The 15,194-nt window shown below is 41.4% G+C and overlaps 1 protein-coding gene across 1 annotated transcript in view; it reads right to left on the bottom strand.

The window, feature by feature from the left end:
* PIP4P2 (phosphatidylinositol-4,5-bisphosphate 4-phosphatase 2) overlaps window positions 1-15,194 on the bottom strand; it is a 56,070-nt gene extending 40,876 nt beyond the window's left edge. The window contains exon 1 of the mRNA XM_082719415.1: window positions 14,683-15,194. Within this exon, the coding sequence (XP_082575541.1) occupies window positions 14,683-14,788 (106 nt within the window). The 5' untranslated portion in view covers window positions 14,789-15,194. The remainder of the gene's footprint in view (window positions 1-14,682) is intronic.

Genomic DNA, 15,194 nt, shown 5'->3' with positions numbered 1-15,194 from the left:
AGCCGAAAGCAGAGGCTTTAACCCAGGCACCCCTGTATCTACATTTTTTAAAGACTGTGCATTTTCAAAAGAAAGGAAGACACTCCTTTACATATAAGTAAGTATACACACTAAATGATAACTTAAAGGTTATAAATATTCATAAATCAGTTATAAAATATACTCAACTATAACGGAGCCCAAATCTGTTACAAGACATTTTAGATAAGAGAGAATTTGAGAAGGGAAAATGACCTCAGTATATGGGGAAGAAAAAAAAAATTCAACCAGATTAGTAATTTTATTTCCTTCAATATATGAAATAGCATGGCAGAATGTTAAGTTCCAACATAATCAGGGCACCTGGCTGGCTCAGTCAGTAGAGAGCATGTGACTCTTGATCTCAGGTTTTTGAGTTCAAACCCCACTTTGGGCATAGAGATTACGTTTTTTTAAAAAAAAAAAAAAAAAAAAAAAAAAAGACACCTGGGTGGTTCAGTTGGTTAAGCGTCTGCCTTCAGCTCAGGTCATGATCTCAGGGTCCTGGGATCAAGCCCGTCCATTTTCCTCCTCAGCAGGGAGCCAGTTTCTCCCTCTCCCACTGCCTCTCTTCCTGCTTGTACTCCCCTCTTTCTGCTCACTCTCTCTGTCTGTATCAAACAAATAAATAAAATCTTAAAAACAAAAACCCAAGGTCCAGCATAATTAGTAAGATATATGAATGATATTATACTTAGTATATATTTTTTAAGATTTTATTTATTTATTTGACAGAGAGGGAGATCACAAGTAGGCAGAGAGGAAGGCAGAGAAAGAGGGGGGGGGGTGCAGGCTCCCTGATGAGCAGAGAGCCTGATGCAGGGCTCGATCCCAGGACCCTGAGATCAGAACCGGAGCTGAAGGCAGAGGCTTTAACCCACTGAGCCACTCAGGCACCCCAAAGATTTCATTTATTTATTTGTCAGAGAGAGAGAGAGAGCACAAGCAGGCAGAGTGGCAGGCAAAGGCAGAAAGAGAAGCAGGCTTCCTGCTGGGCAAGGAGCCTGATTCAGGACTTGATCCCAGGACTCTGGGATCATGACCTGAGCAGAAGGTAGTGGCTTAACCAACCCAGCCACGCAGGCGTCCCTCAGTATTTTCTATCTTAAAATATTTCATCCATTTAAAAAATGATGTATGGATTAAAAAGATTCTAGATGAAGTCAATAGTTTCATAATTTTGGAATTTGGCACATATTCACCATAAATCTAAGCAAAATCAGACACAAAAATGGAGTGACATGAACTTATTTATTTTTAAGCGTATCTATTTTTATTTATATTTATTTTTAAGCATACAGTAAGTACATAAAGATATTTAGTGAATAAATAAGCCCATGTGGGGCTCCAAGGTGAGCATGGAGTCTGCGTGGGACTCCCTCTCTTTCCCTCTCTTTCTGCCCCTCACCCCGTTTTCAAGTTCATTCTGTAAAATAAAATGGAAATGGAAATATTAATGTTGAGAGATACTGCTTTGGGAACATAGATCTTCCAGTAATAGAGATTAGAAAAGATTATATGAAAGAAAATGGCTTTGATGAATGAGCAGAATTTGAATGTTTTAGATTCCAAAGTCCCTTTCCTACTCATCAACTTATAGGAAGTAAACAGTATATTCTTACCTAGAAAAGACTAAAAGTGACTAGTAAATGATACCAGTATGAGGCAATGAGTATGGTCTTAAGGAACAGCATGTATACACAGTGATGTGTTTTCCATTTTGGAACAGATCCCCCTCATTAAGACCTTGACAGGCTGGAGGGGCACCTGGGTGGCTCAGTGGGTTAAAGCCTCTGAGTTCAGCTCGGGTCATGATCCCGGGGTTCTGGGATTGACCCCCACATCAGGCTCTCTGCTCAGTGGGAAGCCTGCTTCCTCCTCTCTCTTTCTGCCTGCCTCTCTGCCTTCTTGTGATCTCTGTCTGTCAAATAAATAAATAAAATCTTTAAAAAAAAAAAAAAGACTTTGACAGGCTGGAGGAATGGATCAAATCAAGCACACTGAAATGCAAGGCGCAAGGGCAAGGACCTGTACAGAGATGTGGAGCATGCTCTAACACATAGCACTTAGGTCGTCTTGTATTCAGGTGTGTCTAATAGTTTAATAATAACCTATGTCTTCATTTAGGGCTGGTAACAAATACAGATACTCTTTGGTTGAGCATGGCAAAGTATTCTATATGGAGAATCATAAGAATGGGATCCCAGAATTCTGTAAATTTGAAAAATCATTTTCCTATAAGTTTTTGAAATATTTTGTATTAATCGGTAGAATCCATTCAGCTCAGTAGAAGTCAGTGTTTTCTGGGAAACATCCTATGGCCTAAGATTAATAATGACTCAGGAGTTTGTGAAAGTCTTCTCACTTTAAATCTACTCACTACTGGAATTCCTGGGTGGCTCAGGCAGTTTAGCGTCTGCCTTTGGCTCAGATCACGATCCCAGGGTCCTAGGATCAAGTCCCACATAGAGCTCCCTGCTTGATAGAGAGCCTGCTTCTCCCTTTGCCTGCCACTCTCCCTGCTTGTGCTCTCAATGTCTCTCTCTCTCTGAGAAATAAATAAAATCTTTAAAAAAAAAATCTACTCCCATTTCACATTGTGAAATCTTAGCATTTAATCTCTGAAACTATAAAATTTCATCTTGTCACATACCTTCCCCCAAATTCTCCCTCAGTAGAAATCATGTGGTCAAACGCTGAACAATTAGAGGCTTTCTTGTACATGGTTTTAAAATCCCTATTATGAGTCTACCATACTTAAATATCAAAAATTGACCAAGTATGGAAGGAAGAAAGATTTTCCCATACCCTTTAGAAATACATGCTTTGATAGAATGCCCTAACCAGTCAGATGGTACATACAAATACGTTCTACAGAATAAAATACTCCACGCTAGTTGGTCTTCCAACACTCAAAGGAGCCAATGATACTCTTTAATGTTCAATATGCTATCTTCCCTATTTTCAAAAGATGATGGAATAGGAATTTAAGTGAAACAGTGCGGTAAGATAATAACCACCTATAGATATATTCTCCTAGGTGTATCTCGATTCCTTACCAAGAACAACTGTGTCATAGAATATAAAACCAAAAAGGAACATACTAAATCACTCCTTCTCAGGTAAGAAACTGAGGTACAGAGATGCAAAGTAACTATTCTAAGGTCAGCAGCTGATCACTGGCAGAGAGAACTCAAGTGTCAGGTCCCACAGGCTAAATCCTACCTGGTGGCAAGAACACCTCTGACACTATAAAGGGATTTAGTTACATGATGCTTGACAAACTTACCTGAAGGCCAGGAAGAGGAGCCATGCCTTCCATTTCTTTTACACTTTTTTTTTTTTTTTTTAATTCTTACAGAGAAAAAGAAATTCACTTTACAACAGCAATCTGGGAAAGGAAAGAATCTAGAAGAGTGCCAAAGCAACACGAACTCCAGTGTATCTCCCCACCTCCCCCACCCCACAAAAAAAGTAGAGAAGTTGTCTCTAAAGAACAGAAAACAACAGGCAAAATATATTCCGTCTTAAGAGCTGTTAAAGGAAAAAAAAAAAAAAGAGTCTTCTCAAACGTTTCAGTAAACAAATCTATTGGAGCACCTGTGTGGCTCAGTGGGTTAAGCCTCTGCCTTCAGCTCAGGTCATGATCTCAGGGTCCTGGGATGGAGCCCTGCATCGGGCTCTCTGCTCAGCAGGGAGCCTGCTTTCTCCTCTCTCTGCCTGCCTCTCTGCCTACTTGTGATCTCTGTCTGTCAATAAAAAAATAAAAATCTAAAAAAAAAAGTTAAAAAATAAAAAAGCTGTTAAAGGGATGTCATTCCCAGTGTATGCAACATCTCTTCATCCTCACAAGAGTAAAACACAAAGCAGCTGAGTTCAAAGCTGTATCCAGTGTTGTCTGCTTTTCCCATTTGGATCACTTCCCAGAGAGTTGCTTATTGCCCTCAAAGACAGTTATGAACATCCATCTGGCTAACTCGCCTCTCGAACATCTGTATCCATCTGGCTAACATCTGTACCCATCTGGAAATCTTGCAAGACTTTAACAGAATGCTCTACCCTAAAAGTTAGACATTCCTGAAAACATCATGCAGAGTCCTTAAAAATAAATGGGAAATTGGGAGCATCTCCTCTTACCACAGTGAGTGTTATCACATGGGTGATAAATAATTGTTGAATAACATTTACTCTCCATCCCTGATGTCTCCTTACCCTCCAGACCTGTGCATTCAGCTGCCTACTTAACACCTCCAACTAAGTGAGGACTAAAGGTGCTTCAAAAACTCAACGTGTCTAAAACAGAATATTGATTTCCACTGTCCTTTCCCCGGCCCCCCATACCTAACTCCTTCTCCTGTTTATCTATCTTAGAAAAAAAGCAGTTTTTTTTTCCCAGTTGCTTGGGTTATTTCTGGAGATTTGTGACTCCTTTCTTTCAGCTGATTCAATCCAAGAGCACATCCTGCTGATCTATGTTTAATATGTCCTGAATCCAACCACATCCCACTGTTTCCATCACCTCCACCCTGGTTCAGACCACCATCACCTCGTGCCTATGCCACATTAACAGCCTCCTGATTAGTCTCAGGTGTTCTTAGTGTCCTATTTTCCCCCCAATAATCCATTCTCCACAAACCAACCAGGATGACTTTCCTTTTTTTTTTTTTTTTCTTTAAGGGGGGAACAGGCAGAGGGAGTGGGAGAGAGAGAATCGTGAGCAGGTTCCACACCCAGCATGGAGGCCAATGTAGGGCTTAGTCTCAAAACCATGAGATCATGACCTGAGCTGAAATGAAGAGTTGGATACTTAACAGACTGAGCCACCCAGGTACCCCCAGGTACCCCCAGGATGATTTTCTTAAAAACAAAGTATTTCACGTCTCTCCTTTGCTCCAAAACCCTCCATGGCTTTCCATTACCCTCAGAACACAGTCAAATCTCTGATGGTGACCTACAAAATCTCCTGTCTTTCCTAGTCTAGTCCCCTAGCCCCTTCTGCCATATTTAGCCCCTAAGTCACCATGCTCTAGCCCACTGCCCGCCATGTTTTGAAACAGCATCGTGTTTTATACTTGCTGTTCCAGTGGCCTGGCACATTCCTCCTCTGTCTTCCAATGGTTGATCCCAACTAATTTTTCAGGTCTCAGCAATTGTCATCTCCGAGGTCTCTTTCCCAAAGCAATCTGAAACACTCCCCATGCAGCCAGCCACCCTCTACCCTCATGCCCTGCTTTATTTTCTGCACTCTCGGAAATTATAATGCTCACTGGATATAACTCTAATGGGAATGAAGGCTCCCAGAAATCTGAAACAGTATAATAGGCACTCAAATATTTGAAAGGATGACTGACTGAATGAAACACATCTTGATTAATGTATTAAAGATGCTGGGTAGAGCCAGAGCCAGGAAGAAATGTGGGCATTATAAAATAGAATAAAAAAAAAAATTATGGAGTCTGATCCCTGCCAAATAATAGAAAAGGATGAAACTAGGAAAAGGGCTTGCCACAATACTGGACAGCTGGAGGCAGATACCCTTCACCAGTGTTTAGACTCTATTTTCCCTTAAAGATGTGGCCTCAGTGAAGCAGATTTTGATTCAAGAACCGATTTGAAAAAAGTCTACTAAGCGTGGCCTGAGCTTCAGCATATCACGAAATCAAGCTTCAGCAAGACCCTCCTCGCTCAGTATCACAGCTGATGCACACCCTATCAAGGCCTTCACAGAGTGGCAGGTAGCTGCTCTCAAATATGCCTCATCTTTCTCCACTTACTGTGACAACCTGGCTTCCAGCAGGTTTCAGAACCCTTGGCAAATGAAATGAAAAGTTAATCTTAATCTTACAGTGGGTTAAGCATGTGGTGTAGATCCCTGGGTCTACATTTTCTTTTCCTGCCAATCCACAGCCAACCCTGAACTCTGCAAGGATGCAAGGAGGTTCAGAAATGTGATAGACTTCTGAAATATATGCGAGAACTCTCAGTGCAATGGACTGATGTCCCCTCAAAACTCAGGTCAAACCTCTTGACCTCAACATGAGAGTTGTAGGAGGTGGGGCCTCTGGAAGGTAACTGGGTCATGAGAGCGGAGCCCTCATGCATGACTTTTTAGTACTGTTAGGAAAGGAATGAGAGGGCGCTCTCATGCTCTCTCCACCATGTGAGGGGGATACAGGAAGTCAGCACTCTGCAACCTGGACGCCAGCTTTCACCACACACGGAATCTGTTGGCACTTTGATCTTGGACCTCCCAACCTCCAAGACTGTGAGAAATAAGTATTTGGTGTTTAAGCCATCCCGTGTATGGTATTCAGTGACAGCAGCCTGAACTAAGACAATCAATAAAATTATAGTCTAGTACAGAACTTAGTTCTAAGTGAAATGAGACTTTGCCCCACTTTACGGCACCACTTCTAACTTTAGATTTTTTCCAGGTAGAGGACAGAAGAGGGTCACTAAAAATATACCTTATTTACTATGCAGTTTCTAAGTGAGGAGTACAGGAGTACATAGTAAATAACTTATCTCTTAAACCAGAAGCCAATTTATTTTCTAGTCACTGAAAACATTTTGTCAAGCAATTTCAAATTTACACATTTTTAAAAAGTGAAACAAAGATGAAAAGAAAAGGACAAGGCCCTTTTAATTATGTTACATAGGAAACCCAAGTGTTTCAGAATAAGGGAATCTACATTTACAACTAAGTAAATCTACATTAGAATACTACATTAGATGGAAATGAATACTGCTTCAATTCTTTACAAAGGATTTGAATATAAACACATAGAAACAACTCTCACTGAGGTCACTAGTTCAAAAGACATTTTTGAGTCCTTATCTATTTGCTCTTTTTTGCAACTTTTGACATGTTTGACCACTTCTTTCTTGGAGGTGTTCTCTCCTCAACTCTGTGATATTAGAGTCTTTCGGTTTTCCTCCCACCTGCCTGGAAGCTACTTCTCAGTCTCTTTGGAGACTCATCTTCCTCTAACTGGTTGTTGAATGTGGAAGTTTCTCAAAGCTCCATCCTAGAGCTCTCTTCTTCTTTTTTTTTTTAAGATTTTATTTATTTTTTTGACAGAGAGAGATCACAAGTAGGCAGAGAGGCAGGCAGAGAGAGAGAGGAGGAAGCAGGCTCCCCGCTGAGCAGAGAGCCTGATGCGGGACTCGATCCCACGACCCTGAGATCATGACCTGAGCCGAAGGCAGCAGCTTAACCCACTGAGCCACCCAGGCGCCCGGGCTCTCTTCTTTTTATTTTATTTTGTCTCCTTAAGTAGTTTCATACATAGCTCCCCAAACTTTTTTACATCAGTACCCAGAGAAAGTGACAATATATTTATAGTCATGCAGAGCTGGAGGCCTCTGCTGTTCTAAGAACTGAGGAGAACTCATATCTTAATCCTTGTATGTTCTCTCAGCACATTGCATGGCACATCGGGTGGGGCCTTGGGAAGTTCTGAACTGACATCCATATATTTAGCTGTTACCAATATGTCAATATCATAATTTTCTATTTTTTGGCCCGGGCCTCGTTTCTCTGGTCTACACCTGTGGAAGCAATTGCCTATCTGCCATCTCTTCCTGGATATCTGAAAACATCTTAAATGTATTCTAGCTAAAACTAAGCTCATGATCTGCGTTCCCCAAAACCTGATGCTCTTCTGGTGTTCTCCATCTCCGCATAGGCAATGACACCGTCAGGTTGTGGACACTGGAACTCTGGGAGATAGCCTTGCCGCTTTCCTCTTACTCTCACAGCCAATCCACAACAAGCCATCTTGACTTTTGTAACTTCATCTTGTCTCTCCACCTCCACCACTGCCTGGAGCCACGCTGCATAGCAGTTCATCAGATCTGCATGAATCAGACTTATCAGATCTGCGTGAATCAGATGGTAGCCGCCCAAGCCATCTATCCTCATTCTATCCTCAACCTATCGCTCCCCTCTCATTCACTAATACAGAAATAGACTGATTTAAAAAATAAAAAATAGGGGGGTGGGAGGTTGGGGTACTAGGTGGTGGGTATTATAAAGGGCACGAATTGCATGGAGCACTGGGTGTGGTGAAAAATAATGAATACTGTTATGCTGAAAATAAACAATAAATAAAAAAAAAAATAAAAAAATAAAAAATAAAAAATAGATATTTGGGGGCACCTGGGTGGTTCAGTCATCAAGCATCTGCCTTCGGCCCAGGCCATGATTCGGGGAGCCTGGGATCAAGCCCCACATTGGGCTCTCTGCTCAGTGGAAAATCTGCTTCTCCCTCTCTCACTCCCCCTGCTTGTGTTCCCTCTCTCGCTGTGTGTGTCTCTATCTCTGTCAAATAAATATATAATCTTTTTTTTTTTTTTTTTTTTTAAAAAAGGACATTTTTCCAGAGCACCTCAGTGGCTCAAGTGGTTAAATGTCTGCTTTCGGTTCAGGTTATGCTCCCAGAGTCCTGGAATCAAACACGGCGTCAAGCTCCCTGCTCAGTAGGGAACCTGCTTCTCTCTCTCCCTCCATCACTCCCTCTGTCTGTGCTTGCTCTCTGTCAAATAAATAAAATCCTTTTAAAAAACAGACATTTTGGGCGCCTGGGTGGCTCAGTGGGTTAAGCCGCTGCCTTCTGCTCAGGTCATGATCTCAGGGTCCTGGGATCGAGTCCCACATCGGGCTCTCTGCTCAGCGGGGAGCCTGCTTCCCTTCCTCTCTCTCTCTGCCTGCCTCTCTGTCTACTTGTGATCGCTCTCTGTCAAATAAATAAATAAATAAATCTTTAAAAAAAAAAAAAAACAGACATTTTTCCAAAGAAGACATACAGACATACAGATGGTCAACAGGCACATGAATAGATGATCAACATTACTAGTCATCAGAGAAATGCAAAGCAAAACCACAATGAGCTATCACCTTACACCTGTCAGTAAGGTTAGTATCTAAAACACCAGAAGCAACAAGTGTTAGTGAGGATGTGGAGAAAAAGGAACTCTCGTGCATTGTTGGTGGGAATGTAAGTTGGTGCAACCACTGTGGAAAACAGTATTGTTTCTCAAAAAATTAAAAATAGAAATAGCATATGATCTAGTAATTCCATCCACTACTGGGTATTTACCAAAAGAAAATGAAAACAGTAATCCAAAAAATATATGCACTCCCATGTTCACTGCAGCATTATTCACAATAGCTAAGATACGGAAGCAACCTAAGTGTCCATCAACATAGGAATGGATAAGGAAGATGTGGTATGTATACACACACACAATCAAATATTATTCAGCCATAAAAAAAGAACAAGATATTGCCACTTATGACAATATGGATGGACCAAGACAGTATTATGCTAAGTGAAATAAGACAAAGACAAATACTGTATGAGCTCACTTATATATGGAATCTGAAAAAAACAAAACAAAACAAAAAAAAACAAACAAATAGTAAAAACGGATCTATAAATACAGAGAACAAACTGATGGAGGCCGGCGGGAGGAGGATGGGAGCTCTGAGGGTGGGCAAAATGGAGAAAGGGAAGTGGTAGATACAGGCTTCTAATTATGGAATGAATAAGTCACATGGATAAGAGGTATGACACAAGGTATATAATCCATGGTACTTCCATAATGTATGGTGACAGATGATAGCCACACGTGTGGTGAGATAGCATATCATAAACACTAATCACTGTGTTCTTCACCGAAAATGAATGTAACGTTGTGTGTCAGCTATATTTCAATTTTAATAATAATAATAATGATGTAACCAGAGCATCCCTTTGCTGAAGGCAAAATTTCTCAACATGACCAAAAATACCCTGCCTGGACTGAGCAATACGTATTGTTCTGGTCCTCTGTTGGTGCAGAACACACCACCCCAAAACTTGGTGACTTAAAACAACAGTTTAATACTACCTTTCATGAGTCTGTGGATTGTTCCGCCTGAGCTGAATGGCAATCATCTAGACTCTATCACGCAGGTACAATAAGAATTTGGCTGGGGTTGGAATCATCTGAAGGCCTAGCTGGGCTGGGCATCCAACAATATGGTTTCTTCACTTACACGTCTGAGAGCTGGTCAGGCATCCCTCTCTCCATGTAGCCTCCCCAAGTGGCAGTTAGGGATTCCTCAAAGCAAGGTAGTCTCAGTGCATTCAAATTCTTACAAGACAAGTTACTTTCTTCAGGGTGCACTTTATAAGAGACCAAGGCGAAAGCTGCAAGACCTCTTATGACCTAGTCTCCAAAGTCATTCAGCTCTCTTTTGCTTTATTCTATAAGTCAAAATTGAATCACAAGGTCAGTCCAAAATCAACGAGGGAACCTACCCAAGGACTTGAATACCAAAAAGCAGGATTATTTGGAGGGAGAGGCGGGTCTTGGAGAATATCAACCACACCCACTTCTCCAATCCCGAGTTGCAATATATTCCCTATTGGTGCTTTCACTTTAGCCACACTGGCCTTGTTTCAGTTCCTTGTACTTACCATACTCTATCCACCCAAAGGCTTTTGTACATACTTTTTTCTTAGTCTAGAATGTTCTCCCAGGCCCTGCCTTTGCCAAGTTCAACTTTAAAAACCTCAATGAAGTCTCAGGAAAGCTTTTCTGGCCTTCCCTAACCAGGTTAAATATTTTTATTACATACTTTCATGGCACTGGATACATTTCTGGCACTATCCTCAACCCCACTGCACTTTGCATTTGTTCAAATGATTATGTAATTTATGTCTCAATATCCTCCATTAAACTGGAAGAGAGGTCATATCTGTTTTTCCCATCCTACCACACAGAGCTTGGCTAGTACTCAAATATTTCTTTGCTGAATGAATGACAGAAATAAACTAAGTAAATGAAACTGTCTCTGTATAACAATTCCTTTAAAATTGTAGTGAAGTAGATAATCACATTACCATAGTAAATACATAGATAAATAGACAACCCCAAATATAAACTATTTTCACAGAGGAAGTCTTATCAATGTAATGGTCATATTCTTTTGCCATATCCTACTTGTAAAATTAAATAATAAACAAATCCATTAAATATAGCAAATTATGCAAGTTTTGTGCTATTTTTTCCAATCTTTCTTTTTTAGAGAGATTTTATTTATTTATTTGACAGAGACAGTGAAAGAGGGAACACAAACAGGGGGAGTGGGAGAAGGAGAAGCAGGCCTCCTGCCCAGCAGAGAGCCCAATGTGGGGCTCGATCCCAGGACCCTGAGATCATGACCTGAGCCAAAGGCAGATGCTCCTCAATCTTCTTCTTCAAATGAGCCTAAAACTGTCTTTGATTTTAATTTCTATGCCTTTACAAAGGGTGACACATGTACCAAATGGAGTGTTTTAGTCATAGGAAAGGTGATCTCCTACTCTATACAGGAATCCAATACTGACAGTAAAGACCACTAGAAGCATTCCACTTGGAAACACAGGTGGACTGTTACACAGACCACACGTTTTTCACTGTGCTAAAACCAAATGCAAAATACTGCTTTCCACTACATTATCAATAACCTGTTTATAAATAAACACTTCACCATCTTTTAACTTAAAATGGAATGTTTCAGGACACCTGGTTGGCTCAGTTGGTTAAGCATCTGCCTTTGGCTCAGGTTATGATCCAGGAGTCCTGGGACTGAGTCCTGTGTTGGGCTTCTTGCTCAGTGGGGAGCCTGCTTCCCCCTCTTCCACTCCCCCTTGCTCATGCTCTCTCTCAGTCTCTCTCACTCTCTCTAACAAGTAAATTAAAAAATCTTAAAAACATAAAAATAAAAAATAAATAAATAAATAAAATAGAACATTTCATCTCAGAGTAAGAGCTAACATTCCTGTTCTTAGGTGGTGACACAAATAGCCAAGGGTTCAACTGAAGAAAATATTCACTAGTTATGGCTCTTAGCTATTTAAAAAAAAAAAAAAAGTCTGTGTAATTATGAATGGTATTATAAACCAAAGTTCATTATCAAAAAGTACATTCTATTCTGGTCTTTTGAATCCCAACCCTCAACTCTAATTCTTGTCAACTACTGAAAACATTTGGTCTAGCAACAGAGTGTTTCCTACAGTAGTAATTCAGCCCTGTGTTTCTTGATTCTTTTTTCCCATCTCAACATGGGCTCCAAGAAAGGATGGGTTTGGTCCGTTTTGTTGACCTAGAGCAGTCTGGGGCACATAGTGCTGCCCAATGAATCAATGAAGGAGTAAATAATATTGGTCTCCTAGAATCAGATCTTATGTATTACTCAAAATATTTATGAAGATGCTTATTTGTTATTCAAGAAAAGATATTCTGACAAAAATGTCAATTCATAAAATGTCTTTACATCTCAATTATGCTCCTTGCTTCCTAGGTATTATGCCAGATGAACTCAGTGTTTTTTAATTATCTAAATCATCTAACCTGTCTTATTCACCAGTTTAAAAAATATATATGTATAGTCTACCATAAAGCAGAAAGGGCTTTTTGCTAAATCATTTGTTAAAAACAAGAGAACAGGCTCAAAATGGAGGCACTGTGCTAAGCTCCATCTCACCAACCAGAGAGACTTAGTTACACTTTGGCTTCTCCCAGGAAGCAACTCTTCAAGTCAGTCAGGAACTACCTTATTAGCACTAGTGAGGTCATGTGCCTGATAGACCACTGCCATGCCCTAAAGGAAAGTGATCTTCCCACGACCAATCCACTTTTTTGCCAGTATAACTTCCTTTTCCCCACTCTCTTCTGCCTGAGGAAGTCTTTCATTTAGCTCACCTTTTTAGAGCTCCTTTCTATCGGCTGGATGGGATGCTTTAGTGTCACGAATCAAATAAAGCCCATAAGATCTTTAAAATGTACTCAGTTGAATTTTGTTCTTTAATACATTGAATTTCTTCAGTTATTTAACTATCTGGAATGAAACTTTTTTTCACAGGGGCTGAACTGCAATTTGTACCTTATTGTGTAGTTTGAGGGGGTCTTATCAGATTAGTCAAATATATGGCAAATGATAAAGAAACCCATAAACAGGTCCATGAGCATGAATATTTTGGGGGAATAATTTAGCCACTGTGACTAAAAACGCAAAAACAAAGACATAAGATAGAAGGCATTAAAATCTATTATAGGACAGTTGCTTAAATCCAAACTTTGTCTTTTAATAAATGGCAAATACTTTTGCCTTTAAGGGTGATTTAATGAAGTTGAAACACTCATTTATAAGTATTTAAACTTATTCTAGACCATCCAATTTAGATAACAGTGAAAAATTAGTATCAAATTTCTGCATTAAAGGAAATTCCCCCAACTGATATCCTTTGACAGAAGTTTAATACAAACACGACTTGTGGGTTTCTGTAGGTGAGTCTCTGTTCCACTTTGCACCTTACTTCTCAACTCATTGATCACACTGAATTATTCACAGCTAAACATCTTTTTCCTTTGTCCTGTTTCTTGTTAGGTGTTGATTAAGACCTAGATTGTTCCTTTTAAAGTTGTTATACATGAAATGGAAATTTTAAATACAAATCAAGTTCAACCTGCTCTACAACTGGCTCCAATTCCAGACTTGAACTTAGAAAAAGTTGCGTTACAAGAAACACGATCTGCCTATATTTTCAAAAGCATTACCATTTGTCTCCTTGGGTTTTTAAACTCCTCTCATATTCAGCCAAAAAGAGAGAGATGCACTTAAGCTACATTTTCAAGTGCCATATTTGACCATACTTCTCACAACTCAAGTGGTTTTTTCAAGCCTTGCCTTCCCTTTTCTATAAATCCTGACTCCACCTTCTTTCTACTATAGAAGCCACTAAAAGGCTTAGAACAAAGATAAATCTTTGAATAGTTTGCTAACAACCCCCACCACACTCACACACACACACACACACACACACACACACACACACTTCTTCAGATCCATGAGCTGTCAAATCTTTTTGGATTCCATCTTGAGAAGCGAAATAAATAGAAGTATTAACTTGGGTTACTTTTAGAAGTAAGTTCATTTCAGTCTCACCCAGATATGCTCAAAAATATTACATCTTCCTCTCTATGCTTTTTCATTCCCCACGAAAGCTAACACATACTCCTAAGAAAAGGGAGTAATAAGGAAGGGCAGAAATTTCAGACATATTAGGTATATTGATTAATTCTATTCCTTTTGGTAAGACAATTCCCTGATTGAACAGAGCATGGGGGGCGGGGGAGAGCGGATAGTAGCATCTGCATATTTTTCAAGCTAAGCCCTTTCAAGGGCAGATCCCAAGGTGAGCAGTACTAGGGGTTTCTCAGCCATCTGAAAGGATTTATGAATGATCGTGAAAGATCTGCACCTCCTCCAGTGGCACTTAGGGGCTCTCTGAAACGGTAAAGCCCAGCCTGGGAAATTCATGTCACATCCTGTACCCCTGGGTAAGAAGTGGTGAAACACACATACAGACACACACCCCAGAGGGTGAGAAGGGGTGAAATACACACGCACACACTCAACGCTCACGCCCCACGCTCACACCCCACCCTACCCCACCAAAAGCCCTGCGGGGAAGCTCTCAGGCAAGCAGGCGCTGGCTCGGGAAGGCGCAGTCAGCATCCCTCTCTCCCAGCCCAAGTGAGAGGATCGCCTCCACCTCGGAGCTAGAGCTCCCGGGTCTTTAACATTCTAGGCTTTTCCTTACGAAGTAGAAAGGTCCATGCTGGCCTTACCTCTGGGGCTGCTTTCCTGTAAGTACGGCGGGGCCGTGGGGGTGACATTTCCCGAATGGGATGCTGACAGCAGAGGCGAGCGTTCGTCCACCCCATCAGCAGCCATGACTGCTGCGGCAGCTGCGGGGCCGGGGGGCAGGCTGAGCCGGGGGTTGCGGCTCCCGCGGAGGTGGTGGCTACTGCTGCTACCGCTGCTGCTGCTGCCGCTGCTGCCGCCTCCGGGAGGACCCGGGATGTGTCACAAGGCAGGAGGCTGGGGGAGGGGAGGGTGCGGGTTCGGGAGGCGGGGGAAGGGAAGCGCGCTAGGGAAGCCTGTCTGGGGGAGGGGAGGGGAGGAAGAAAGAAGGATCCCGGGAGAGGGGAGGAGGGGAGAAGGGGAGGAGGAGGAGACGGGGAACACAGTAGGGCTGCCCGGGAAAGGCGGGGAAGGGAAGGTGCGGAGTGACCGAAAGGGGGGTTGGAGGAAGCGAGAGGTAAGGGGTTGCAACTCTCCCCTCTCTTTGTACTTTGCG

The sequence above is a fragment of the Mustela nivalis genome, assembly GCF_964662115.1.
Source record: "Mustela nivalis genome assembly, chromosome: 2".
NCBI classification, from domain to species: domain Eukaryota; kingdom Metazoa; phylum Chordata; class Mammalia; order Carnivora; family Mustelidae; genus Mustela; species Mustela nivalis.
This window is presented reverse-complemented; position numbering and strand designations above follow the sequence as displayed.